General features: G+C 44.2%; 2 protein-coding genes and 1 pseudogene across 4 annotated transcripts; all 3 read right to left on the bottom strand.

Moving 5' to 3' along the window:
• Window positions 1–3,354: 3,354 nt before the first annotated feature.
• Window positions 3,355–11,433, bottom strand: nars1 (asparaginyl-tRNA synthetase 1). Of its 2 annotated transcripts, none has more exons than XM_072371892.1 (15): window positions 11,308–11,433; window positions 10,075–10,157; window positions 9,900–9,965; window positions 9,607–9,699; window positions 8,171–8,260; window positions 7,308–7,386; window positions 7,151–7,221; window positions 6,868–6,954; window positions 5,946–6,167; window positions 5,531–5,730; window positions 5,271–5,406; window positions 4,951–5,064; window positions 4,437–4,568; window positions 4,099–4,230; window positions 3,355–4,009 (listed from the first exon to the last, which is right to left on the bottom strand). In XM_072371892.1, the coding sequence occupies exons 1-15, from the start codon at window positions 11,327–11,329 to the stop codon at window positions 3,878–3,880; spliced, it is 1,659 nt and encodes a 552-aa protein (XP_072227993.1). In that variant the 5' UTR covers window positions 11,330–11,433; the 3' UTR covers window positions 3,355–3,877. The 2 variants fall into 2 exon arrangements, with proteins under 2 accessions (XP_072227993.1, XP_072227992.1); XM_072371891.1 differs by having other exon boundaries at window positions 3,356–4,009; window positions 11,287–11,432.
• A 2,295-nt stretch (window positions 11,434–13,728) lies between these two features.
• Window positions 13,729–15,349, bottom strand: LOC140276922 (tripartite motif-containing protein 16-like; annotated as a pseudogene).
• A 2,910-nt stretch (window positions 15,350–18,259) lies between these two features.
• txnl1 (thioredoxin-like 1) lies at window positions 18,260–26,233 on the bottom strand. 2 transcript variants are annotated; one of them, XM_072372083.1, is made up of 9 exons: window positions 26,160–26,233; window positions 25,940–26,084; window positions 25,056–25,152; window positions 24,521–24,694; window positions 23,800–23,922; window positions 23,604–23,673; window positions 23,330–23,502; window positions 18,599–18,703; window positions 18,260–18,504 (listed from the first exon to the last, which is right to left on the bottom strand). In XM_072372083.1, the coding sequence occupies exons 2-9, from the start codon at window positions 26,035–26,037 to the stop codon at window positions 18,475–18,477; spliced, it is 870 nt and encodes a 289-aa protein (XP_072228184.1). In that variant the 5' UTR covers window positions 26,038–26,084; window positions 26,160–26,233; the 3' UTR covers window positions 18,260–18,474. The 2 variants fall into 2 exon arrangements, with proteins under 2 accessions (XP_072228184.1, XP_072228183.1); XM_072372082.1 differs by having other exon boundaries at window positions 25,940–26,226.
• Between the last annotated feature and the right edge of the window lie 1,338 nt (window positions 26,234–27,571).

The raw sequence follows: 27,571 nt of genomic DNA on the forward strand, positions 1-27,571 counted from the left end.
TACATGCCCGCTGGACCCCGTTTCTACTAATCTTCTCCAATCCATTGCTCCTACTGTAACTGCAGCAGTCACGCATGTGATTAAAGCTTCACTGACATCGGGCACATTTCCTGCCACATTAGAGGAAGCTCAGGTTACACCGCTGCTCAAGAAACCTTCCCTCCCTCCGACTCATGTGGAGAATTACCGGCCGGTTTCTCTCCTCCCGTTTCTGTCTAAAATCATTGAAAAGGTCTTTAAGCAGGTCAGCGATTACCTCTCACAGAACAACCTCCTTGACCCAAACCAATCTGGGTTTAAAAGTGGACACTCCACCGAGACAGCTCTGTTAGCTGTGACAGAAGCCTTAAAAGAAGCTAAGTCCTCTGTCCTTATCCTGCTCGACTTATCGGCTGCATCTGACAACCACAGTATCCTTTTGTCCATACTCTCTAGCATAGGCATCACAGGGAGAGCACACTCCTGGTTTGAATCGTACCTCACTGGTCGGTTCTTCAAAGTATCCTGGCTTGGTCTGGAGCGCACCACCTTGCCACAGGGGTCCCCCAAGGCTCAGTACTGGGACCTCTTCTCTTTGCCATATACACCACCTCACTGGGACAGATCATCCGATCACATGGCTTCTCATACCAATGTTATGCTGATGATACCCAGCTCTATCTGTCATTCCCACTGGCGTTCCTTCTATGTAGCTTATTGTTAGCTTTATATAGCTTGTTAAATCTTCATTTGTAAGTCGCTTTGGATAAAAGCGTCTGATAAATACAGAAACATAACATAAAAAAAGAAGCAAAGCCTGTCAGTTCAACTGCATTAGAGAAAACAAGCAGAAAGATTGTAGTTTAACTCAACCTGAAGTGATATCTGAGACACGCCTGCAGCGGTACGGTGAATAAAACCTTGGTTCTGAGAACAGAAACCAGACTTTCACCTCCTGACAGACCTCTGCAGCAGCTGCTCGGTTCGTCCTTCTGTTGCTTTCATGCAGAACGTTTCTTTCAGCAGGTTTCTGCAAACACGACACCAGTTTTTCCGGACACTACGATTAGTTTCCTTCTTCCTTTTCAAATCCTCCTGCAGCCCGAGGCCGAGAGTCGGAGGGAAACTCTGCTCAAACATTCCTCCCAAAGCTTTGTTTTCTACTTCAGAGGTTGAGAGAGTTTCAGCATCTGAAGAGGTAAAAAGATGCTGAGTCACCGGGGTTCTGGCACAAGCTGGCAGCGATTCCCTGGACTTAGGAATAAAATGTGACCTTTTAATTCTTTCTTTAGTTAGAATGAATATATTTAAAGTATATTAACTGCTGTGGCCCTACTTGATGACATCATTACATAATTAAACGACTGTAATGACGTAATGTTGTCGCTAAGATCAAAGAATTATACCCGAATTGGAGCATTTTATTGCTTTAAATAAGCGAAACACATTGCTGGGGTCACAGTTCATTTTCAACAAGTCAATTCCAAACAAGTCGCCGGCTCGATGCCGTCACTGTGGGGTGGAAAATGAATCCTTGGACGCACGGCGTTGAGTGATACTGTGTATATCCTGCAGATGACCTCGCCACAAGACACCAACACGTCCCGTTTGACTCTTTCCTGCCCAGAACATGGTGTGCTTGTTATATGATGAAGCTGCACTTAAAGGAGGACAGAAATGGAGCTGCTTCTTGCAGCTGTGTCAGTGTAACCTTGGCTGTTGTTAGGGGGGGAAAGGTATCTAACCCAAGGAGCATCATAACCGAATTATCTTCGTCTCAGCGGTCAGAGCAGCTCTGTTTCCTGTTCTCTCTTGAAAGATGTTATTATAAAACCGACTCTGTGCCTTCCTAAGATTTCCACCACAACTGCATCATTAAACATCGATCTATGACGCTTACTTCCTGGCAACAAAAAAAATCTGATGAATAACTCTTTGAAAGGGGCGGAGCTAAGGGGTGACTTGAAGCTGGCCACCTCCTCCTTACCCCACAACAGTCCTTCTCCCGTCCACCTCTTTGGAAAAACAGAGTTGTAAATCTGTCCCATTCTGCTTTAAGCACCCAACCTCTCATCAGAAAAGCAAACCAACCCCAGTCAGGCTTCAGGGATCATCACAACTCAGAGGCTTTCTTGCTTAAAGTGTTTTTTTCTTTAGTTAAAGGGGAACTCCGGGATTTTTAAACCGACTATTTTAGAGGATGCAGCCTCTAAATAAGGCATTATCTGCCTTTATTTCACCAATACTTTAAGAAGAATGAATGAATGAACGTGTGCTATAGCTCTGTTAGCTCATAGCTGCTGTTATGTGGCTACTTGCAGCTATAGGAGAGCTAACGGAGGGAATTCTACACAGGCACTCTACTGGGACCACTTCATCCACACGTCCCCCTGCAGCACAGTTTATTTACTCCGGTAAGAACGTCCATCTTACTCAAAGTCGTCGTTCACATTGTCAAAATCTGATAAATATCCTGCCATGTTGCACAAAACTATCAGCAGCAAACTCTGTGTGAAGTTAGCCGACTGTCACAGAGCACGGAGTGAATAAACTGTGCTGCAGGGGGGCGTGTGGATGAAGTGGTCCCAGTAGAGTGCCTGTGTAGAAATCCCTCCGTTAGCTCTCCTATAGCTGCAAGTAGCCACATAACAGCAGCTATGAGCTAACAGAGCTATAGCACAAGTTCATTCATTCATTCTTCTTAAAGTATTGGTGAAATAAAGACAGATAATGCCTTATTTAGAGGCTGCATCGTCGAAAAAAAAACTAGCTTCCCCTTTAATGGGACGAAAGATGAAATGGTGGGCAATGGTTCTTGTGATAAGTCACCTTTGATTAATAGACAAAATTGGAAAATCAACTTTAAATCACCATTAAAAGACAGAAAGCACCCATTAGACAAAGACTGACACATGACATGTCTCCATGATTAAAGGGGAACTCCGGTATTTTTAAACCTAGACCTTATTTGGTGAACGCGTACTATTGCACTGTTAGCTTATAGCAACAACACAGCAGCTATGAGCTAACAGAACTATGAGCTAACAGAGCTATAGCACACGTTCATTCATTCATTCTTCTTAAAGTATTGGTGAAATAAAGACAGATAATGCCTTATTTAGAGGCTGCATCCTCTAAGCCCCGTTCACTCCGTTATATGGATCTCCAGTTATCTAAATATCTTCCGAAGGACGCCGACTTTCACCAAACTGTGAGTAGATGAACGAATTTCATGCCAGAAATAAGGTTTAAAAACACCGGAGTTCCCCTTTAAGCACCAAGCAAACGCGCTGCTGGAGCTAAAACAAAGACGACTCACAGCAACGTGACTGGATACGGTTTTATTCAAGTGCAGTTTCAGCTTTTTTCAGATGAAGATGCAGAAGAAACAAATGCTGACACAGACAGTATCGTTTCTACGTCTGATATCCAGTCCGGAGACGAGTGTGATGCAGAATTCTTCTTTCTGTGATTGTGATCAGAACCAAATAGAGATGGAAATACAATAATAACAGGAGCAGATCACAAAGATCATCATTATCTTCTCTGTATCAGGCTTTGAAGGAGGGACACACTTAAAATGTGTGACTTGATTTACGTACGATCACAGCTAGTTTGAAGGCTGATGTGACTTTTCACTGTAGAAAACAGGAAGGCTGCAGGTTGAAATTCATCTGAAGGCAAATTAAAACGGCTGATCGGTGGGCAGAACTGTTACCTAAACAGCTGAGAGCGGGACAATCACAGAGCACAGCTGGGTTTATGATCCGTTAGAGGTGATGGGGCTCATTGTAAAGCCTTAGAATTTAACTCTGATACAGACAAGACAACAGGCAGAAATCTGGCGTTTGATTGAGTAAGTAGCAACAGTAGGGGGTGAGAGGGCGGGGCCACATGCTCAGGGTCGGCAGCGCTGGATGAACCGTGGGTACAGGCACACGTCTCTGATGTGATGTCTGTTCAGCAGCCAGGTGAGGAAGCGCTCCAGACCCAGACCGTAGCCGCCGTGAGGACACGTTCCGTACTTCCTCTGGAAAACAGCCGCAGGGAAAAGGCGCTTAGCTTCAGTCTGAGAACCAGGAAGTAAAAAAAGAAGAAAAGGGCCCAGTTTTCTGTTACCTGGTCGGTGTACCAGTAGTACGGGGTCGGGTCGATTCCCTCCCTCTTGTATCCCTCCAGCAGCTCCTCAGAGTCCCAGATACGCATCGAGCCTCCGACGATCTCCCCGACGTTCGGCATCAACACGTCGACCTGCAGCGCGGTAAAACAGTCGGGTCTCATTTCCAACTCAAATGCTGCTTTCTTTTGCAAATAAACTGCTTCTTCTCATCATATATAACAGAATGACATCATATCATGACATCATCCGACTTAAACTGAGCCGTAGATGAGCATTTGATCCAGAACTCTCTGTGTGCTAAACGAGCTTAAACTGGACCCCAGTTTGAGCTTCATACCGACTCGGTGAGGCGTCGGTCTTCGGGACAACGCTGCATGTAGAAGGATTTGATCTCTGCGGGGAAACGGCAGAGCAGGATGGTCTCGTTGATGGCGTCAGTCATCAGTCTCTCTGGAGCCTCGGGGATGTCCTGAGAGACAGCAGGACAGACAACAAATGAGAAGAAAGCAACAAAGTGCAGCAGTGCCCTCTGCTGGTGAGTCTGGGAACTGCAGCCATCTGCTCCACTCATGATAAACTAAACTCCTCTCAGCAGAGAGCGTCTCCACTTTAAAAAGCTCCTGGAGGATTGTGGGAAGTGTAGCATCTGGTAACTTTTTACCTGGAGAAGATTCAAGTTGCAGATGTTCTAACATCGTTTTACTCCAGCTTCAATTCATCGGTTGTACATTTTAACCGGTTCAGTAAAGTGTTGAATCTCCATCCTGCTCTAATCCTGTTTGTTGGGTCTGGTTATGATCATCCATCACTCCCAGGGGATAAAAACAGATGTGTGTGTTGTCAGCGGTTACCTCTCCAAACTCGTAGTAAGTGCCATCATCTTTCTTCACATCGTGCTCTCTGAGCCACTCGATGGCGTCAGTGTAGTTCATCCTCTTGAACGGCCTTTTGGGAGGTTTGAAGTTCTGCAAAACATCAAAATAATTATTAATATTATTAATATTCGGCCTTCGGAGTGGTTCCCAAAAGGTGCCGTTACCGTGGGAACGATTTGTGACAGATAACTGGACTCCAAATGCTACTTTTTAAAAAGAAACCGGGCATTTAGCTGAAACATAGCGACACATTTACAGAAAACCTTCAAAGCCAGACAGATAAAGAGGTCACGCACCGGGTTGATGTCGTAGAGCAGCTGTGCAGCAGGAGATTTGAGCACTCGGTCCACCACGTCACACACCAGGTCCTCCAGTCTGTTCAGCAGATCCTCGAACGAGATGAAGGGACACTCGGCCTCGATGTGAGTGTACCTAAACACAGAGAGTTTCAACATGTGGCTGCTGGCTTTGCAGTGTGGGCTATCCAAGCAGGATGAGGTCGTTTCTGAGCCTGAACAGGTGAGGGCTGCGTTTGTGAGGTCATGAGTGGACTCACTCGGACAGGTGCCTGCGGGTGCGAGACTGCTCGGCCCGGTACGACTGGGCGATGCAGAAGGTGTCGCCCAGGGCGGGTATGCAGGTCTCCAGGTAGAGCTGGGAGGACTGCGTCAGGAACGCCTCCTCGCCAAAGTAGTTGAGGTTAAACAGCGTGGAGCCGCCTTCCACCTGGGTCTGCACCAGGGTCGGAGGAGTGATCTACAGCCAGAGAGATCAGCAGGTCAGCCTCGCCGTTTCCTCACAAACAGCCGATTCAAAACGCCGCCGACATTTCAAAGCAACAGATTTCAGCTCGGCTTCAGCCGTCAACAGGTGTGACGGGACTGCGTCGTGGTCACCAGGCTTGGACCCGTAAGAGGAGGCCACTCAAATCATCTCACATTCAGAGGAGCCACATGAAAGAGAGCCTTCACCTCGTAGTATCCACGGCTGAAGAGGTGGTCCCTGAAGCACTGCGTGACAGTGGAACGGACCCGGAGCACCTTGGAGACGTTCTCCCCTCGGATCAGCATGTGCCGGTTGTTCAGCTGCACGTCCACGTCCGACTCTTCGTTCAGCAGGTTGTCGGCGCCGCCTGCCGGCGCCAAGCCCACCAGCTCCCAGAAGTCGCAGTGCAGCTCGTGACCGCCGGGCGCCTGAGAGAGGAGAGAAGAAGAAGAAGAAGTCTGTAGCTGCACCATGTGACTGCTGGTAAGATTCTGCAGCTTCAGAAAGCTCGTAGCTTCTCTTCTTCTTATGAAACAGAACCTTTTTTAACAATAAGCTCGTTTTTTATGCCTTTCCTAAACACTCGGTCAGGTTATCAGCGTTCGAGGACGGTGTTATAATGGCTTTGTTCTGAGACATTATGTGTATTTTCCTCTGTTCCTAGCTGGTACTTTTCCACTCTGCTCACCTTAAATGGTCCAAGACCTTAGAATGACATAAACAACTGGGTCAGACAGAACATCTCTATTGGAGTAGATAGGTCTGGTACATTAGATCCGAGCCTAAAACAGTTTTATCACATCCAAAGAACACAACAAGGACAGCAGCTGGCCTGATCAGGCCACTAAAAACTGGCCAATTATACTCTGACTGTGTGAATACAACCTCTGTGAGATAAAGCTGAATATAAATATGAAATGTTTCAGGATATCTGGGCTCGGCCTGACGGATTTATTTGCAATATACTTTATTTGTGACCACTAATAAATACTTTATTTAATAAAAGATTTCTCCAGCTTGTTCTTGTGCTTCCAGTGAAATAATCGGGCTAAAAATGGCCTCTGAGAACCACCTGCCCTCCCCGTACAGCTGAGCCCTGAGCACTTCTTTGGCAGCCGGAGCGTTTACCTGTTTCCCTTCAGGGACTGGAGTCACGGTCCCGTACAGCGCCACGGTGCTCTCTGTGGACAGCACCAACCCGTTGTAGCACTGACACTGAAGACAAGGAAGCACAAGTCAACCAATGTGACTGAAAAATGAACAGGTGAGCAGGTTTTTATCCGTTCTGGTGAATTAAAAGTCATCTTTCTGCCCAAAAACCTGTTAAATTAAACTGTCTTAAAGTTCCTTAAAGTTAACTTGATCAGACTCGCTCCGAAATGTGCAAAAGCAGGAAGTTGTAAAGCCGTACCAGCTGATCCGACAGGACACACTGGAGGAAACCGGTTCCATCTCGCAGCACAATGAACATCAGGTTCTTCCCTGAAGGAGATAAAGACGTGCGGATAGGTCAAAGGTCAAGCCAACAGGCTACGTGAAGCTACGCTTTATTTGGCTGGATTCCTCACCCTGTCTCCTGAGGCGATGGACCCATCCAAACACTTTCACTCTCTGACCTCTCTTGGCCTCCAGATTAAGGATTTTAACCTGGAAAAAAACAGTCAAATCTCATTTAAAGGCCTTTAACATGAAAATTACCACCAAAACAAACCAGAAAAAGGGGGTCACAGAACACCGTAACTGAGAATGTTTGATATTATGGTTCAGTCGCTCATATGAGGCAGAAAAATGATAGCAATGAAAGCACTTTGTTCCAAAAGTCTGAGGATTGGATCATGAAACACATTCAGTCGCTGATACACTTAGTTTGTTTGGATTAAGATGAGAAAGAAGCTGGTACAGGTTCATATTTTCCATTAACTTAGCTGTTATTGTCATATTAAACCCATATTAGGGCTGAACAATATGCAAAAATAATCTAATTGCGATATAATATATAGAGATTATATCTTTCTGTTATAGTAAAAAAAACTCAGCTGTTTTCAGCTCTAAAGTCACTCTTTGCTTGCATTTTTTATCCAGCTCCAGTGTAACAACCTGGATAAAATATGTCCGGGACGGCATGCCGTACCGCTTATCCAGTGTATTAATTAAGGCTTGGTCACCATGGCGATAGGCATCATGTCAAAACTCCGTTATTGCTCGAGTGATTTCTCCGTTGGAGTCACGCTGTCCAACATGTCGGCTGCTGAGTTGATGCTCTGATACGCTGCCAGTCGCCATTTGAGCCGTGCAGTTATCATATGAGGCTTTACAGGGTTCTTCTTTACACTTCTTGACTTATAAAGCGCCTCAAACATTAACCACAATGTTCTTACAGCTGCTTAAAAGAAGCAGACGTTTGTTGGGTTGACAGCAGTGAAATACGTACAGCTTCAGGCTGAGGCAGGCTGGGGTCATTCACGATGACGATCTTCTTGGCCTCCTCCAGGTTCTTTTCTCTCCTTTCGCTGTCCTCGGCCTGCACAAAAAAAACATTTAGAAACTTCCTGGTCTCATAGATTACGTTCTCAGAAACAAAACTCCATTTTATTGGCTGTACGATGGAACAAGAAGGCTGCAGACTAGCTTTAGACACTGGCTGCACTGGGGTTCCTAACTTTTCCTCATCGGTACCTAATGACGCCTTTAGCAGCAAGTTAAGGTACCATTCTGTCTCTCATTCATGCAGTGTCATACAGTAGGCTGCATTTACATTAACCAGCTGTTCTTCCACTGGATGATTTGTGATTTAAAGGCATCTCTTCATCGTTTATATTGTAAGCAGCATTGAATTTAATTGTCATCTCTGCATCCTCACTGATTGATCTGCTGCTGTCCGACGCTAGAATCCTACAAGAAGGATTATATACGATATAATATACTAATTAGTGCGGTCACGGTAACCGAAAAAATGAAATATCGCGATATTAAGAGGCCCAGGGCCACCGCATCACTGCATGTGACCTGATCTCACCACAACACACAGTGAGAAGGAGACGTTGCACTGGCATCAAAACCAAATGTTACTTCGGCTTTCAGCCAAATGAAAAGGTGGAACCAGACAATTTTAATGAGGCAAACTGTGAAATCTGCGGCAAAACGGTTCAAGTAAAACGAGCAAACGCAACTAATTTATGTGTTTATGTTTATGCATTTAGCAGACACTTTTATCCAAAGTGACTTACAGGTAGGCAGACAGGGTAAGGGGGTCTTGCCTAAGGACCCCTACTGGAGGTAATACCGTTCATGCAGGGGATTTGAACCCAGGTCACCCACATGAAAGGTGGCAATCATACCACTACACTATCCAGTCCCATAATTTAAGAGCTCACGTAGCAAGCTGCCATCCAGCTATTGAAACGCCGTCCAACAGCTCGGAGTCGGTGAGTTCAGCAGAGACGGTGACAGACATAAACGCCTAACAGTAACATAAAAGGTCTATTTTATAACCTTTTTTAAATGTGTAAGCGCCATGTTTCAAAGGAAATATTGCAATGAGTTTTGTAATTTAGACATTAACAAACTAATTTGCTTGATAGATAGATTTAAAAAAAGAAAAAGATGCGATATTGAACTCCCCGCAGGGGGAATTCCTCAACATCCCTAATGCTAACGCAGCACAACGGGCACTTTTCTCAACAAAAAAAACTAGCAATCCTCGTGATTTAAAAAAAAAATGCAACGTTGTCTAGTTTCAAAAGCACACATATTGGTCAGGAAGAGCAGAGGTGAAGCCCTGCCTCTTCTCTGCCTCTGGTTCCCACTTTGATGGCCTTTTATGACCGAGTTTGAGGGGGAGACACATGAAAAAGGCTCAGCACAAACCTCTTTTTTGTCTTTGGAATCAGTCTTCATCTGTTCACGGTTAAAAGCCTTCTTTGCATTCTTCATCTGCGTCTTCGAGATCACTGCCCAACGCTGACAAAGACAGGCAGCAAAAAAAAGGGTTAATACTGAACTAAAATACTTACACACAAGTTAACGTGTAATAAGAGCCGATTGTTGTGTGTGTAAACAGATGCTGCACCAGCAGCAAGCTGGAAGACAACACAGTGAATAAATAATGGAAAACAAGGGGGAGAAAGAATGCTAATGCTAATGCTAAAACAGGAACCAACCTCTCCCTCCTTCTGGGAATCCACATAGATGATCGGGAACGGCTCCTTCCCAGTAAACAACAGAGCCTGTGAGGATTTAATCAGAAACAAAATGAGGAGCTGACAGACGAGCACCAAAAAAAATAAATAATCTAACTTATTCCTGCAGCACGGAGCGTCGGGACACACAACTCGCCTTGAGAGGAGTTTTGAAGGGTTTCTGCTGCGAGCCATCGCCATCCTGGTCGCTGCCGCTTTTGTCGGACACATACAGCTCACCTGAGGAACAGAAGCCCAGTTAGACAACAATCCCTCCGAGGCCCAACTTAACACCAGAGACAACCCTGCATCAATGGATTCATTCGGTGCTACAGCTCACAGTTCAGCACACAGTCCAATGAGTGAAAGTTCAGGCATGACTCTTGGTTTTTTGCTAAAATGAGAACTCATTGGGAAATTCCAGGAATTGACACTCAAATTGAAACAGGTCATTGTCCTCCCTACAGGGGCCTTTTTAACTTTCTATTTCAGTGTGCACAACACGCATCTATTGTTCCAGTGGTGCTCTGATTGTAAAAGTAACAGCAGAGAAGTCCTTGTGTGAATTAAAACGGACCGGAAGCGCTTTCCTTCTTATGGTCTCAACAGAAAGTGAAAGTAAATCGCGCCATGAAGCTGGGTTGGACATTCTGCAGTCTGATGCAATAATGAATGTGAACGGCGATTTCAAGGCTTATCTAAAGCAGGAACTCCATTAAGGCCCCTATAAAAAAAGTTGGATTATTGAGGTTATTAACAACATTGAGGTCGGAGGTTTGAATTTAGTACCTGCAACCATTTTTGTCAACTAAAGTGTATTGATGGGAGCCTATATTCAGTCTGAACTTTACCTAGACAGGTTTTAAAAGACTAAATTTAACAGTGTAACCTGACATTAAACCACGTGTCTTTGGATGTTTCCTATTGTCAAAGTGAAAGACGACACCATGTCACAGCAATCAAAAAGCAGTATATCTGCTAAAGCGCTGTTAACTCAGTCATGTCGCTATCCTATGGGGGGGAGGGGGGCTATAAGAAATCTGTTTCCTGCTATGACTGAGATTTAATTCTGACTGACGCACCCCCTACGCCTCTGCATCGCAAAGTGACAGCTGTCCTTGCTAACTGTTAGCCTGTTACTAGCCTTTTATTACGACATTCATTAATTATGTTGACGTACGTAACTACGTAAGAGCGACTGTGTATAAGAAATGTCGCGTATGAATAGATGTTAAACAAAAGATGCATTAAATCAGAGCGTTAACCGGTAAGCTAACTGCTACCGTCACTTCAACTGATGCTATAAGCCAGACACGCACGAGCAAGCTAATCAACTAGCTAGCTTTGACTAAGCTAATCTCTTCCTTACCCACGGAGACTTGTTCCACACCTTTTATTATCTCCGTCGTCATGTCGGCTCGGGTTCGACAAACTGACTAATTTTGGTTTAAAAAGATGACGATTTAAACGCAGAGACGACTGCCGGCGACGTCTGCCTTGCCCAACGTGCAAGTTTGCATCAGCCGTGACGCAGAGAAATGGGAGGAGGTTGTAGACAACGGATATTAGCTAGGGGCAGTTAGCCGACGCTGATTGGCCAGCGTGTGTTTAATAAAGGGAAACGTGATTGGTAACATTTACTGTCAAGCATATGGTGCATTCGCGTTAACTCGGAATTAAGAAATTAAGGATACTTTGACATATGACTCATCAGATCAAGAACAATTGTATATTAAAAAAAATACGCTTAAATTAAAGGTAAATTAAGATTCAGAAAAACCTTGCAATAATTAAAGTTTTAAAAATCCACCTTCTTGTGGTGTTTTCTTTTATTATTGTTTTCTCCAGCTGGACCTAAAAAATACGAGTATAACACAATTCCGAGCTGCCACTGAATCCAGCATGTGAATACATTTTTATCTGTGAACACAATAAGTGACTAACGGAAAAACAACAAACAAACAAACAAAAAAGCTGAATTGCTAAAGGCTGTACAGAAAATAATTTAGAAAAATCTGGATTTAAAAAGAAAGTCAGAAAAAACGGGGATAAAATGGCGGTTGTGTTTTTAAATGAATGCTTTTTATCCCTTAAAATTAATGCTTTCTTACCCTGCCCAAACAGTTTTGATCTCTAACCATAACCAAAGTGACAGTTTTATCATAATTTGTTGTGTTTAGATGTAACCGTGTCTCTTACCACGATCATTTTCTATCTCTAAGTCATCCTATTGCCTAAATCCAACCAGGAAGTGATTTAGTGTGGTGTTGTTGTGTTATTGACATGTTTTCTTGTCTCGAGCTTCACTGCTCCATCCACCCCACTGCTCCCTCTTTGTGCTTCCTAAAAAGAAATAGTTTGGAATTGTGGATTGACTGTTGGAGTAAATGTGTGTGTGCGTGTTTCTTTGTCCTTGTGTTGGCCTGAGATGGGATGTGACACATGCTTTCAGAGATATGCTGGCAGCAGTGACCGAGGTTGGGCAGCTGGATAACGGCTCTCTTGGCATACACTGTTTTAACTTTATGGTACAGAGCTTTCATTCAATAAAACAATATGAGTGATAAGATAAGATAAGATATCCATTTCAACAGCGTTAATAAACACCACACATTACCCAGGCCAGCGCTCAGAACTGGCGCTCCCTGGATTCTGCACCATCATCAGAGCCCTACTTCCACATGTTGCTTCTAGGGTTTTGCTAACATATAAACTCACTTGTGCAGAGTGTGTGGCTTTTGTGGGATAACATGTAGATTCTGTAGTATCTGGTAACCAGCAGGAAACACGAGGGGCAGCAGCTCCATCTCCTGGAGAAACGAAGAAACCGTGACTCAAATAATCCAGCATCATTTATAACCGATGAGGCCAAAGAACAAGGGGGGGGGTGCAGGTCAATGATAACGGTGACTCAGTGCTGTCAGAGATCAAATATATTCTGATTCTTTCGTTCCTCTAAGAAAAGAAACTAAAATTAAACTGCTTTTTTTTTTGGAGGAGAAAAAAGTGCTCAAACTAATTTATTTCAGCGAAAGTTTAATGAGTTCTTAACTCCAAGGTCTTATCGGGATATGATAAAAATCATCTGATCATGACCAGTACCGTGACTGGGTCAGGAAGAGCTCGGATGAAAAACTATACGTGACATCTTACACGTTTTTAACAGAAACTAAGATGATGAAGCGGCGAAATCTGGCAGAAAAACCTGAAAACGTTCAGAGGAAATCAGCTTTTAATCTGCAAAACAGACAAATATGTTTAGAAATTAATCATTTTGAAGTTGTGGATCAGTTTTGAACTCCAAAAAAACAATAGTTACAATATTTCTGTTAATTCAGTTCTTTATCAGCTGGTTTTTTAGGGTAAACTTGTGCAGAACTGGGAGTGTCAGAATAATCATGGCAACTCTGTGCAGCTTCCAGTCCAGTCTGACTCTTGAGTAACAACGAGATATAAGAAATAAAACAAAACAGAGGTCTAAAGATAAAGTCCAAAGACAGAAAGCAGCTTCATCACACGGCTTTCTGTCTTTGGACCTTATCTTTAGACCTCTGTTTGCTCAGCTCAGCGTTTGGTGCGTCGAGGCGGGAGCGGCAGCTTGAAGAATCCTTCATTTCCATCATGTTGCAGGATGAATTTGTTTGTGATGAGTGAAAAAAAAAAAGTCAAAATCAGAGGCGTGAGCTGAGAAAAAAAGGTAAAAAGATCCAAGAAAAAAAAAAGAGCACAAATGAAAACCAAAGATTGAATAAAAAGGAAAACACCGGAAACGACACACATAGAAAATGTTGTGTTCTCTGGGTTTAGGGACCGGCTTCCATCGGTCGGTCCGACATCCTGTTCTGACTGCTCTTTGGAGTAAATAAGCTGCCACCCTTCAGTCATCTTCTGTGCTCTTTGGTGCAGGAGAGAAGTCAGCAGTGGCATTATTCAGATACAAGCCGACCCCAGGACACAGCGGCTGGGTGAAGCTGGTCTGGACCCTGTGGAGCAGAGTCATGGCGTCGGACCCGATGCTGTAGAAGGACAGGACACCCGCTCTGTGGTCCAGGTACACTCCCAGGGTGGGGGACAGAGGACCCTGATGCTGTTATGACTGAATTCACTGTAACGCCCACGACTTATCGTTGTTCCCAAAGACACTTTCTCTGCCTGCTCTGCTTATATTCTTGTAAGTGGCGGCTATTAAAACGTCTCCTGACCACTTCACCTCCCAGAAAACACGTCCAGCGAAGCTCTTTCTGCACAGAACCTGGTACCAGTCAATGAACTTGTCTGGGTGATTAAGTACTTCATATTTCATGTAGTGAAACTCTGCTTTTAAACCACGGTGAAGCGTGATATACTTGTGAGCAGTTCTTTCATCTAAGGTGATGGGAACCGCATATTTCAGAAAGTCCTCTCTGGTCTCGGGTTCTGCCTGCGGAAGCAAAACTTTCTCCTCAGTTACGGTCGGAGGGATTTTGGTCCATTCCTCGCTGAGGATGTCCTGCAGCTGACCCGTGGCCTCAGAAACAGTAAAGCCCAGAGAATGAGCACCGATGTTCGGGGAGTTTTCTGCGACAGCAGCCGGTAGCTGTGCAGAAAGTGGATGTGGTCCTCTGTTTGAGAGAGCTGCTCCAGCTCCGCGTTTCTCCTCCTCAGCTCAGAGATCTCCTGCTCCAGCTTCTCTCGGAGCTCCTTCATACGGGTCACTTGACTTTTCTGACGCGCTCTGATGCGCGCGCTCACAGCGGTGAAGATCTCCTCGCTGTGCCTGAGCGCCTCATCAGCAGACTGACTGATGGCTTCCACCTCCTGCTGCAGCGTCTCCGCATCTGTCTGGATCTCCCGGATCCTCTGCTGGATCTTCCCTCGACTCGCCTGGAGCTCCCTCTGCGCCTCACTCGCTCGTGCTGCAGCTGAGACTGTGTCGTGGCCGCGGTGCTCGTCCATGGAGCACAGATAGCAGATGCACGTCTCATCGGTGCGGCAGAAGATCTCCAGATGCTCTCCTGGAGCGTCGCGCACGGCTCCACCAGCTTGTGCTTCTTTAAAGCAGCTACGTCATAGAGAGGCTGGAGGTGCTGCTCGCAGAAAGAGACCAGGCACAGCAGACAGGATTTAACGGCTTTCACCTTTCCTTCCGTGCAGAAATCACAGGCCTCATCTCCAGCTTCCACAGAGCAGCGAGCGGCTGCAGCAGCTCCGAGTCCCGCCTGCTTCTTTTCCTCCAGCAAACCTGCGAGCACAGTGTTTCTCACCAGGACAGGCCTCGGTGTGAAGGCTCTGGGCTCCCCTCTGACCCCCTTCACCCCAGTATGTCCCAATGCAGCCCATGCAGTAGCTGTGTCCACAGGGGATAGTCACCGGATCCTTCATTAGATCCAGACAGACTGAACAGCACAGTTTCTCTTTCTCCAAACTAATTTCTTGTTGCGCCATTTCTGTGATTCTACGGTGATAGTGAGAGTAAATAAGGGGGTGGAGGGAGGACAGAGAATCACATGGGCTCAGGGGGCTGGACCTTTTGAAAGCAGGAAGTGGAGGGAGGCGTTTATTCCAGGAAGAAAAGGCATTTTGAAGCAGCTCAGAGCCTCTGAACAGGGAAAAATCTGATCTGGACACAGCACTGGAAGATGTGAAACTCCATGTTGCTGACATCAGTTACGAGTTGAATCTTTTTGAAGCTGCTGTGTGGCATCTGCACTTTTGAAGGTTTCATCACCAGTAAAGCACAAGCTACAGCTGAAAAGCGTAATCCCTTCAGTGAGTTTCACTGAATCTCTGCCTCCTGTCCTCTAAAACAGTCACATCCTTGGTTTAGTTGCTGTAAAGCAGGTCCTTCGTGGTAAAACATCCGTAAAGAGCTCGTTTCATGTCTGTGTTCATGAGCGTTTGGAGAGACCAGGAAGTGGCTCATAATCTGGGCCCAACTCCAGGGAACAAATCTTTTAGTTCACTATAGTTGAGCTGAAGTTGTTTGCTTAATAATCTTTTAAAGGGGAACTCCGGTATTTCTAAACCTAGACCTTATTTCTGGCATGAAATAGCTTAGCTTAGTACTATAGCTCTGTTAGCTCATAGCTGCTGTGTTGTTGTTATTGGCGGCTATCGGGGGGCTTATAGAGGGCTTTCTACACACTCGATGACATCATCGACTGCAGCACAGCTCGTTCACTCCGGTAAGAACGTCCATCTTACTCAAAGTCGTCGTCCACATCATATAAATCTGATAAATATCCTGCCATGTTGCACAAAACTAACAGTTTGGTGAAAGTCGGCGTCCTTCAGAAGATATTTAGATAACTGGAGATCCATATAACGGAGTGAACGGGGCTTAGAGGATGCAGCCTCTAAATAAGGCATTATCTGTCTTTATTTCACCAATACTTTAAGAAGAATGAATGAATGAACGTGTGCTATAGCTCTGTTAGCTCATAGCTGCTGTTATGTGGCTACTTGCAGCTATAGGAGAGCTAACGGAGGGATTTCTACTCAGGCACTCTACTGGGACCACTTCATCCACACGCCCCCCTGCAGCACAGTTTATTCACTCCGTGCTCTGTGACAGTCGGCTAACTTCACACACAGTTTGCTGCTGATAGTTTTGTGCAACATGGCAGGATATTTATCAGATTTTGACGACTTGAACGACGACTTTGAGTAAGATGGACGTTCTTACCGGAGTGAATGAGCTGTGCTGCAGGGGGGCATGAGCTAACAGAGCTATAGCACACGTTCATTCATTCATTCTTCTTAAAGTATTGGTGAAATAAAGACAGATAATGCCTTATTTAGCAATCTAAATATCTTCCGAAGGACGCCGACTTTCACCAAACTGTTCTCAGTGAGTAGATGAACGTATTTCATGCCAGAAATAAGGTTTAAAAACACCGGAGTTCCCCTTTTAAAAGGTTCTTTTGTTCAAATTCAAGATGGCTTTTTCATTTATTTATTTTTAAAGAATGAGATTCTCTATGAAAAGAAGAAGAAGCGCCGCCGCCTTCGTCTTCGCCGTCTGGGAAAGAGACCTCCTCCCAGCAGCCCCCAAGATGGCCAACCGATGGACGACTGGGAGAAGGAGATGAGACAGGTAAACAGAACATGTCCAGCCTTAAGCTGCACAGCGCCTTGTGTTGGCGTCACGATGTGAAACGGCAGTTTTCTTCCCCACAGGTCGACTTTGTGGACATGGCTTGCGAGTGCGAGTACGTACGTAAATCAAGTCACACATTTTAAGTGTGTCCCTCCTTCAAAGCCTGATACAGAGAAGATAATGATGATCTTTGTGATCTGCTCCTGTTATTATTGTATTTCCATCTCTATTTGGTTCTGATCACAATCACAAAAAGAAGAATTCTGCATCACACTCGTCTCCGGACTGGATATCAGACGTAGAAACGATACTGTATGTGTCAGCATTTGTTTCTTCTGCATCTTCATCTGAAAAAAGCTGAAACTGCACTTGAATAAAACCGTATCCAGTCACGTTGCTGTGAGTCGTCTTTGTTTTAGCTCCAGCAGCGCGTTTGTTTGGTGCTTAAAGGGGAACTCCGGTATTTTTAAACCTTATTTCTGGCATGAAATACGTTCATCTGCTCACTGAGAACAGTTTGGTGAAAGTCGGCGTCCTTCAGAAGATATTTAGATAACTGGAGATCCATATAACGGAGTGAACGGGGCTTAGAGGATGCAGCCTCTAAATAAGGCATTATCTGTCTTTATTTCACCAATACTTTAAGAAGAATGAATGAATGAACGTGTGCTATAGCTCTGTTAGCTCATAGCTGCTGTTTTGTTGTTATTGGTGGCTATCGGGGGGCTTATAGAGTTTATTCACTCCGGTAAGAACCTCCATCTTACTCAAAGTTGTCGTTCACGTCGTCAAAATCTGATAAATATCCTGCCATGTTGCACAAAACTATCAGCAGCAAACTCTGTGTGAAGTTAGCCGACTGTCACAGAGCACGGAATGAATAAACTGTGCTGCAGGGGGGCGTGTGGATGAAGTGGTCCCAGTAGAGTGCCTGTGTAGAAATCCCTCCGTTAGCTCTCCTATAGCTGCAAGTAGCCACATAACAGCAGCTATGAGCTAACAGAGCTATAGCACACGTTCATTCATTCATTCTTCTTAAAGTATTGGTGAAATAAAGACAGATAATGCCTTATTTAGAGGCTGCATCCTCTAAGCCCCGTTCACTCCGTTACATGCATCTCCAGTTATCTAAATATCTTCCGAAGGACGCCGACTCTGTGTGAAGTTAGCCGACTGCCACAGAGCACGGAGTGAATAAACTGTAAACCGCTTCGGTTCCTCCACCTGCTGAAGGTCCTTAAAAAAAGCAGACTTGAGGCACATGCCTTTGAAAAAGGACTGTGTTTTATTTACAGGGCTTCCATCAGAATTACAATATAAACGATTTATAGACCGAGTCTCCAGAGATGAGGATTCATTCAGAGCAGGAGGAGGATTGTAGGAGGTTGTGTGTTCTTCTTTTCCGACAGCTTGACATGTGGCAGCTTTGGTGGAGGGAAAGTCCTCGGGTGTATCTGCATCCTCTCCTCAGCCTCCCGCTCAGTGGCTCTCGCCTTTCTTTCCAACAACCTGCAGCACGGCAAAAGAAAAGAAGACGAATGCGTCACACTCTCAAACACAATGAGAACACAATGAACTGCAGGCTCCTGCGGCTGCTTCGTACCCTCTTGAAGTCGTTCATGTTGGTGGCCTGGACGGGAGTGCCTATGAATGTCAGGTAGTTGATTTTTGTCGTCTCCTCATCTCCTTGGTTTGACTTGACAAACAACTGGTGGGATGAAAGGAAAACATGCACTTAGCAGAGTGGAAATACCTTTTTCATCTCCAATGACAACGCAAAGCAAACGGTCGCACCTTTCAGGCTGTTGTTTTCATGCTTTGGAAACGTTTGGCTGTCAGATACTTTTAAAACCGCTGTTGGAGGAGTCATTAGCTAAGGTTAGCTTAGCTTTGCCCTCAGCCACTTTTTCATCAACGGCCACACCTTTCAGGCTGTTGTTTTCATGCTTTGGAAACATTTGACCGTCAGATAAACCTCTGTTGGTGCCTCACAAACCTTTGTTAGCTAAGGTTAGCTTAGCTTTGCCCTCAGCCACTTTTTCATCAACGGTCGCACCTTTCAGGCTGTTGTTTTCATGCTTTGGAAACGTTTGACCGTCAGATAAACCTCTGTTGGTGTCTCACAAACCTTTATTAGCTAAGGTTAGCTTAGCTTTGCCCTCAGCCACTTTTTCATCAACGGCCGCACCTTTCAGGCTGTTGTTTTCATGCTTTGGAAACGTTTGGCTGTCAGATAAACCTCTGTTGGTGCCTCACAAAAAGCTAAGCTAAGGTTAGCTTAGCTTTGCCCTCAGCCACTTTTTCATCAACGGTCGCACCTTTCAGGCTGTTGTTTTCATGCTTTGGAAACGTTTGACTGTCAGATAAACCTCTGTTGGTGCCTCACAAACCTTTATTAGCTAAGGTTAGCTTAGCTTTGCCCTCAGCCACTTTTTCATCAACGGCCACACCTTTCAGGCTGTTGTTTTCATGCTTTGGAAACGTTTGACCGTCAGATAAACCTCTGTTGGTGCCTCACAAACCTTTATTAGCTAAGGTTAGCTTAGCTTTGCCCTCAGCCACTTTTTCATCAACGGCCGCACCTTTCAGGCTGTTGTTTTCATGCTTTGGAAACGTTTGACCGTCAGATAAACCTCTGTTGGTGCCTCACAAACCTTTATTAGCTAAGGTTAGCTTAGCTATGCCCTCAGCCACTTTTTCATCAACGGTCACACCTTTCAGGCTGTTGTTTTCATGCTTTGGAAACGTTTGACTGTCAAATAAACCTCTGTTGGTGCCTCACAAAAAGCTAAGCTAAGGTTAGCTTAGCTTTGCCCTCAGCCACTTTTTCATCAACGGCCGCACCTTTCAGGCTGTTGTTTTCATGCTTTGGAAACGTTTGACCGTCAGATAAACCTCTGTTGGTGCCTCACAAACCTTTATTAGCTAAGGTTAGCTTAGCTATGCCCTCAGCCACTTTTTCATCAACGGTCACACCTTTCAGGCTGTTGTTTTCATGCTTTGGAAACGTTTGACTGTCAAATAAACCTCTGTTGGTGCCTCACAAAAAGCTAAGCTAAGGTTAGCTTAGCTTTGCCCTCAGCCACTTTTTCATCAACGGCCGCACCTTTCAGGCTGTTGTTTTCATGCTTTGGAAACGTTTGACCGTCAGATAAACCTCTGTTGGTGCCTCACAAACCTTTATTAGCTAAGGTTAGCTTAGCTTTGCCCTCAGCCACTTTTTCATCAACGGTCGCACCTTTCAGGCTGTTGTTTTCATGCTTTGGAAACGTTTGACCATCAGATAAACCTCTGTTGGTGCCTCACAAACCTTTATTAGCTAAGGTTAGCTTAGCTATGCCCTCAGCCACTTTTTCATCAACGGTCGCACCTTTCAGGCTGTTGTTTTCATGCTTTGGAAACGTTTGACTGTCAGATAAACCTCTGTTGGTGCCTCACAAAAAGCTAAGCTAAGGTTAGCTTAGCTTTGCCCTCAGCCACTTTTTCCATCAACGGTCGCACCTTTCAGGCTGTTGTTTTCATGCTTTGGAAACGTTTGACTGTCAGATAAACCTCTGTTGGTGCCTCACAAACCTTTATTAGCTAAAGTTAGCTTAGCTATGCCCTCAGCCACTTTTTCATCAACGGTCGCACCTTTCAGGCTGTTGTTTTCATGCTTTGGAAACGTTTGACCGTCAGATAAACCTCTGTTGGTGCCTCACAAAAAGCTAAGCTAAGGTTAGCTTAGCTTTGCCCTCAGCCACTTTTTCATCAACGGTCGCACCTTTCAGGCTGTTGTTTTCATGCTTTGGAAACGTTTGACCGTCAGATAAACCTCTGTTGGTGCCTCACAAAAAGCTAAGCTAAGGTTAGCTTAGCTTTGCCCTCAGCCACTTTTTCATCAACGGTCGCACCTTTCAGGCTGTTGTTTTCATGCTTTGGAAACGTTTGACCGTCAGATAAACCTCTGTTGGTGCCTCACAAACCTTTATTAGCTAAGGTTAGCTTAGCTTTGCCCTCAGCCACTTTTTCATCAACGGTCACACCTTTCAGGCTGTTGTTTTCATGCTTTGGAAACGTTTCACCGTCAGATAAACCTCTGTTGGTGCCTCACAAACCTTTATTAGCTAAGGTTAGCTTAGCTATGCCCTCAGCCACTTTTTCATCAACGGTCGCACCTTTCAGGCTGTTGTTTTCATGCTTTGGAAACGTTTGACCGTCAGATAAACCTCTGTTGGTGCCTCACAAACCTTTATTAGCTAAGGTTAGCTTAGCTTTGCCCTCAGCCACTTTTTCATCAACGGTCACACCTTTCAGGCTGTTGTTTTCATGCTTTGGAAACGTTTGACTGTCAGATAAACCTCTGTTGGTGCCTCACAAACCTTTATTAGCTAAGGTTAGCTTAGCTTTGCCCTCAGCCACTTTTTCATCAACGGTCACACCTTTCAGGCTGTTGTTTTCATGCTTTGGAAACGTTTGACCGTCAGATAAACCTCTGTTGGTGCCTCACAAACCTTTATTAGCTAAGGTTAGCTTAGCTATGCCCTCAGCCACTTTTTCATCAACGGTCGCACCTTTCAGGCTGTTGTTTTCATGCTTTGGAAACGTTTGGCTGTCAGATAAACCTCTGTTGGTGCCTCACAAAAAGCTAAGCTAAGGTTAGCTTAGCTTTGCCCTCAGCCACTTTTTCATCAACGGTCGCACCTTTCAGGCTGTTGTTTTCATGCTTTGGAAACGTTTGACTGTCAGATAAACCTCTGTTGGTGCCTCACAAAAAGCTAAGCTAAGGTTAGCTTAGCTTTGCCCTCAGCCACTTTTTCATCAACGGCCACATCTTTCAGGCTGTTGTTTTCATGCTTTGGAAACGTTTGACCGTCAGATAAACCTCTGTTGGTGCCTCACAAACCTTTATTAGCTAAGGTTAGCTTAGCTTTGCCCTCAGCCACTTTTTCATCAACGGTCACACCTTTCAGGCTGTTGTTTTCATGCTTTGGAAACGTTTGGCTGTCAGATAAACCTCTGTTGGTGCCTCACAAAAAGCTAAGCTAAGGTTAGCTTAGCTTTGCCCTCAGCCACTTTTTCATCAACGGTCGCACCTTTCAGGCTGTTGTTTTCATGCTTTGGAAACGTTTGACTGTCAGATAAACCTCTGTTGGTGCCTCACAAAAAGCTAAGCTAAGGTTAGCTTAGCTTTGCCCTCAGCCACTTTTTCATCAACGGCCACATCTTTCAGGCTGTTGTTTTCATGCTTTGGAAACGTTTGACCGTCAGATAAACCTCTGTTGGTGCCTCACAAACCTTTATTAGCTAAGGTTAGCTCAGCTATGCCCTCAGCCACTTTGTATTTACAGCTTAAATGATGACTAACTAATTCCCCAACACTTTGAAATGTTGACTGTCACCTGTGCGAAGCTGTTAAAAGGAACCTCGAATAATAAGACTTCATTTCTCCTACTAAAACACGTAAAGGCTTTAAGTTCACATTACTTTCTGAGTGGAATATGACAGAAACTATGTCATTATGGGATGAGGCTCCCAGTAAACATGGTGATCCAACTATGTCCCCCTTTATTTCTCTGCTGGTGGTGTGCAGTAAACCAGAGACTTAACCACAACTCTGTCCTCAAACACTGACTGTCGAGAGTCTCCCACAGAACCCTCAGTCTCAGCCAATCAAACCTTAAAAAAGCACAACTATCGCAGTTTAAACGCAGCAAAACGGACCAGAATTGAACAGTTTGGACCTGATTTACTGAGTCTTTGCAGTAAGCAGCATTAAAGCCTGGAGCACAGCCAAACTCCTTCATTAGGACTCAAAGGCACCACAGACTTATTCTCATCTTTCTGATCTCCTTCATCTTTATGTGCGTTTCCATTAATATCTTCACAGTTGTTTCCATCGTTTGAGGCTACGCTCAGATTCAAACTGTCATATTTATCTCACAGTCTCCAAGTAAAAGGATTCTGTTTTATAATATTCAGACAAACACACGTAGAGTCTCTCAAATATCACACCTGCCCACCCAGAGCCAGCAGGCACAACTGGTTCATATCTGAGCCTCGCTGTGACCCGAACACTGCAGACATGTTCGGCCACAGTGACAAGGCCGAGCTCTGAAGACTGAACTGGAACTGAAGCCAGATTTGCCTTCATGGCTGCTTCATGAACATTAAGAAGAGTATTTATGCTTCTGACACATTTATCTGCCGTTAGATGAAAGAAAAGGAGCTTCGGTCAAATCCAATAGTTTAAAATAAGAAAAACAGAGCGTGAGGCTCATTTGTAATGTATGGAAATGCATTTGGCAGATGTATTTCTATACATTTTAAACTGAATCTGGCATCATATCCTCACCGTAACACTCTGCACGTTCTGAAACTTGACGTAACGCAGAGGAATCAGACAGTCGTCTTTGTAGTCTTCCTCTGACAGCTCCAGAGTCTGAGTGGCTTCACTCCGCTCGGCGTCATCAAAACTCATCGACCGAGGGAGATTGATGAAGATCTTTACCACCTTAGGGGCTTGGGCTGAGCCACAGAGGAAGGAGAGAGAAGAGAGAGAATCTAAGTTTCTGGACCACCTCCGGATGACAGACTGAGATTATTATCAGCAGCAGAACAAAACTCACCAAAGTCTGAGGACTGTAGCTTCATAGAGAAGAGCTTCACAGGTTGGTTGAAGGCCATTGTTATCAGTAACTGGAAAAGAGTAAAAAACAAAATGAATGCTGGGAAATCACAACCAGACAAGTAGCCGAGAGGTTCTGCAATCGGCCCACTTGTCACTCAAAAACATTTAAAACATGCCTGAAGTGCAGCTCGTACCTGTTCATCACAGTCAGACTCCATGTAGGACGAGTCCTTCATTAAACAGTTGTCGAAGCCGCAGTCGTCGCTCTCATTGAGGCACTCGCAGCCGGCTTTGTTGACAAAAGGCATGAGGTCCATCTGAAACACACCAAGAGAAGAGAAACTGTGAGACGCTGCAGCCGATGAGCGTGCAAGAGACAGGCTGAGGGTGAAGAAACTCAGGGAAACTCATCAGGTTTTGGTTTAGAAATAACAGCAAAGCTTCTTTCCCATCTCCAGCAAAATCATAATGACTCGAGAGGAAGAAGGGTGGAGAGAAACAACCAGGAGCTGCTTGTATCGTTAATGATGAGAGAGACTTGACTGAGTCTGACTGATCTCACCCCCCACTGTAGATTAATCGTGTTGTGTGTCTTCTGAAAGGAGCAGAAGTTTTTCACTCTGTTATATGTTTATTAAGTAAAAGCTCTGGTGACGGCTCTTAACTGCTTAGTTGTACGAACTTAATTCAGTCCAGATTTTCTCCACAGTTCACAGCCGGGGATTCTCTGTTGGAGCGGCGCTCTCACAACAGCTAACACTAAGTCTTTAGTCCACAGAAAGGTAGAAACACTGTGGAAATTGCTGTTTTCTTTAGAGCACGGTGGGGTTTCATGATGACCATCTCTGTGGTGGTCAGCACAACATGCACTGGGCATTATGGCCGAGTGAAAGCAACAGCGAGAGGAACACTCACATATCCCTTTGGAATGTCTGAATCCTCGCTGTTTCCCGGGTCGTTCTCTGTGTGCTGTTTGATCTTCTCCTCCAGACCTGCAGAGTCGGCCCCCTGATACTGATCCACCCGAACCCGGTTCCTGAAGAACAAGAACGTCGGTGTGGCTGAGATGTTGTTGGCTGCTGCCGTCGCCTGAAATAAGGAAGCAAAAAGGTTTCTTTACATCGTCTCTCTCTTCTATCCCCACCTTTAAGACAAAGTGCCTCCACCCTCTCCTGAGTTAACACTCCTGGTCCAGTGTTGTTTGTTTTTATAGGAAAGTGAGTGCGGGACATCTGTGAGACTTTGTTTTTCCTCTATGCATTCATAAGGGAGTTGGGCGACAATCCTATCATTAATAACAATAAAACAACAAAACAATCATGCCTTAAAACTGTAGAAAACAAACAGGGCATCTTGAAAAACCCAAAGTATGTTGTTACAAGCACAATAACAAAAAAACAAACAGGTATACATGTGTCGTGACGAGGCTTACGCAGAAGTTCAGATTTACCTGACAGACATGAACATCAACTTCGAGGAAGACGACCTGTGGATACTTATTGCTGAACGTGTTGAAAGCCGGAGCTATTCTGACGCAGGGCCGACACCTGATGAGGCAGAAGAGAGTATGTCAGCGTTGCTCTTCAGTTTTCTACTATTCCCGTCATACATGGCAGAAATAACAGCAATGGTAACAATGTGAATAGATATTTTCTGTTCTGTTGACTTGTTCTTATTGTGGCAAAAATAGTTTATAAGACTCTTTGGAAGATAGAATATGTGCTAGGTTTAACTTCTAAATCAAGGATGTTTATAGCTTTTTTTCTAAAGAAATTTCTTGCAGCTCATATTATGAATATTAAAAAAAACAAATCTCTGAACCACACATTTAAATATTAGAAGCTTTAAACGGAACATGTCTTCAACCGATCTTCTGTCACTTCATCAATTTAACAGGCCTACAAATCAATGGAAGCCTCACAACAAATACCTTATGATTTCTAACTCATTTATTTAAAGCACAGCATGTTAAACATCTTTAATTTAACATCAAATCAGCAGCAACGTTTCTTCTCGTCCTATAAAAAACTAATATTTGATCATAGCCCGCCCATTATGTAAAAAAACAACCACTTCAGTACATCGTTACAACACCTCAATAGCGAAGTTACTGTAATACTGCTAAGTCATTGTAAGCAACACAGCTAGCTAGCTACTACAAGCTAACGATAGCATGCTAACCTCCCTTTCCCAGAAACGACAGTTACTAATTATTCGGCTCATGCCACCTCTCAAGAACAGTTAAGTGACAAACAACGACAGTTTCTATATTCGCTGGAGGGCAGACAAAGCCTGGTTAGCTACTCGGCCTCACAGCCGGTGTGGTGAGCTTACCCAGCCATTGTGAACTTCACCACGGCGAGTCTGGAGCCGGCGGCCGCTAACTCCGGTTGAAAATCCGGGTCGCTCCCGATCACTTTAACACCAACCATGGTGCAATTTGCAGCTGTGGTTTGTGTTTGTTGCCCCCGGTGATGTTCTGCGAAGAAAATTAGACTATCTAATAAGTAGGAAGTGTGTTGTTTTTAGCTTTCTGTCAATAAAATTAGCTTACTAGTTGCCTAGTGCCGAAGCACACCTCAGGTACAGTGAGCTGTTTCAGGATGGAGACTCCTCATTGGTCAATGCACAACCGGAAAGGCGGAGCTTTCTTCTTCTTCTGCTGCTGCTTCTTCTTCTTCTTTGACATGACAGACGAGACGTATTAATGACGTGTTGCTACCCTCCTCAGTCTGGATTCCTCTATTACCAATCATTTTTTTCTTTTCAAATGTATCCATTTGTTTATTTATTCATCTATTTAATTCTCTGTATGAAATCTGTACTAAATGAGTAGGAAATGACCTAAATTAAATCTCAGACATTTTTGCTAGGTCTCTGAAAAACTTTCTTGGCTGTGTATCTCATGAACATTGCAGGAGTTTATGCTTTACATCTTAACATGTCACTGTGAACCAGCCTTTGTCTGAACAAATCATCATCCTGAGCTTGCTCTGCTCTACCGTACAGCTGTAAAATCTTCTCCACTAAAGGATGCCATCCCTCCAAAACGATTTTTTTTTTTTTAACAATAAATGCAATAATTTAAGATGTATTCTGTGTCTTTAACAGATAAAGGGCCTAACTGACCATTTACTCCTCTCTCTGGTACTGGAGGAATGGGAATTTTTGCAGCTGACTCCAATCCCCTACAACCCACGTGTGGAAAATTGGTTAGAATAAAATTAAACTTATTTTTAATTTTTGTTTGTTTTAATTCATTTTTGAAGAACTTCAGAACATATGTACATATGAAATCTCTCACAGGCAGCATGACGCAAGCCAGGAAATCTAAGTTGTAGTTGGTCTTTGACAGAAATTATACAAATCACCTCATGAGAGACACAATTAAAAATTAAAAAATATATTTACAAAAGTATCAAAAGATACTTTCAAGTATTTTCGGTCCTGCTGAACAAAAACGTCTTAATAATTTTGCATAATTTAGATATTTTATTTCCTGAATCACATCCTTTATGTTGAAGTATCTCCCTGCACGATGGCTCATCTGTTCCAATATACACCATACAATGGAAAAAGTCATTTTGTTTGGATTAAATCACCTGTAGATTAAATTTAATTCAGTTATTAAAATAATTTGACTCACTGCTGGTCGCCCATCAGTTCTTATCAAATCAAAGACTTGTCTTTTCACACTCTGAATGTTTAGAAACATTTTGGAATAAAAGAGAATGCTGCAGGTGTACATTTCTTGGTGCAGTTTCTCTGTATGTTTCCATAATTTTTCAAACAAATTGTGCTTTTAAAAAGTGACAAAACAAAATCAGGCGATATGACCTTTAGCTTCCCTGGATAACCAAGCTGGGAATAAACATGCCAGCTTTGATGAAACCACGGGGCAACAGAGCTGTTAGGAAACCACCAGAAGCATCATGATGAGTAGTTTCTGTCGAGCAGGACACTGCT

This window comes from Leuresthes tenuis, unplaced genomic scaffold (genome assembly GCF_036924035.1).
Source record: "Leuresthes tenuis unplaced genomic scaffold, fLeuTen1.0.hap1 SCAF_19, whole genome shotgun sequence".
Taxonomy (NCBI): Eukaryota; Metazoa; Chordata; class Actinopteri; order Atheriniformes; family Atherinopsidae; genus Leuresthes; species Leuresthes tenuis.

Bases quoted from the DNA above. Each gene is read 5' to 3' on its own strand.
- nars1 (XM_072371891.1), bottom strand. From the start codon at position 11,329: ATGACGACGGAGATAATAAAAGGTGTGGAACAAGTCTCCGTGG. The intron at 4,569-4,950 runs GTAACCGCTGAC...GCTGTCTCTCAG, and splicing joins CTTACTACGAGTTTGGAGAG to GACATCCCCGAGGCTCCAGA. The intron at 4,010-4,098 runs GTAACAGAAAAC...GCTGTTTTCCAG, and splicing joins ACTACTGGTACACCGACCAG to AGGAAGTACGGAACGTGTCC.
- txnl1 (XM_072372083.1), bottom strand. From the start codon at position 26,037: ATGGTTGGTGTTAAAGTGATCGGGAGCGACCCGGATTTTCAACCGGAG. The intron at 23,923-24,520 runs GTGAGTGTTCCT...GGTGTGTTTCAG, and splicing joins CAGACATTCCAAAGGGATAT to ATGGACCTCATGCCTTTTGT. The intron at 23,674-23,799 runs GTACGAGCTGCA...ACTCTTTTCCAG, and splicing joins AGTCTGACTGTGATGAACAG to TTACTGATAACAATGGCCTT.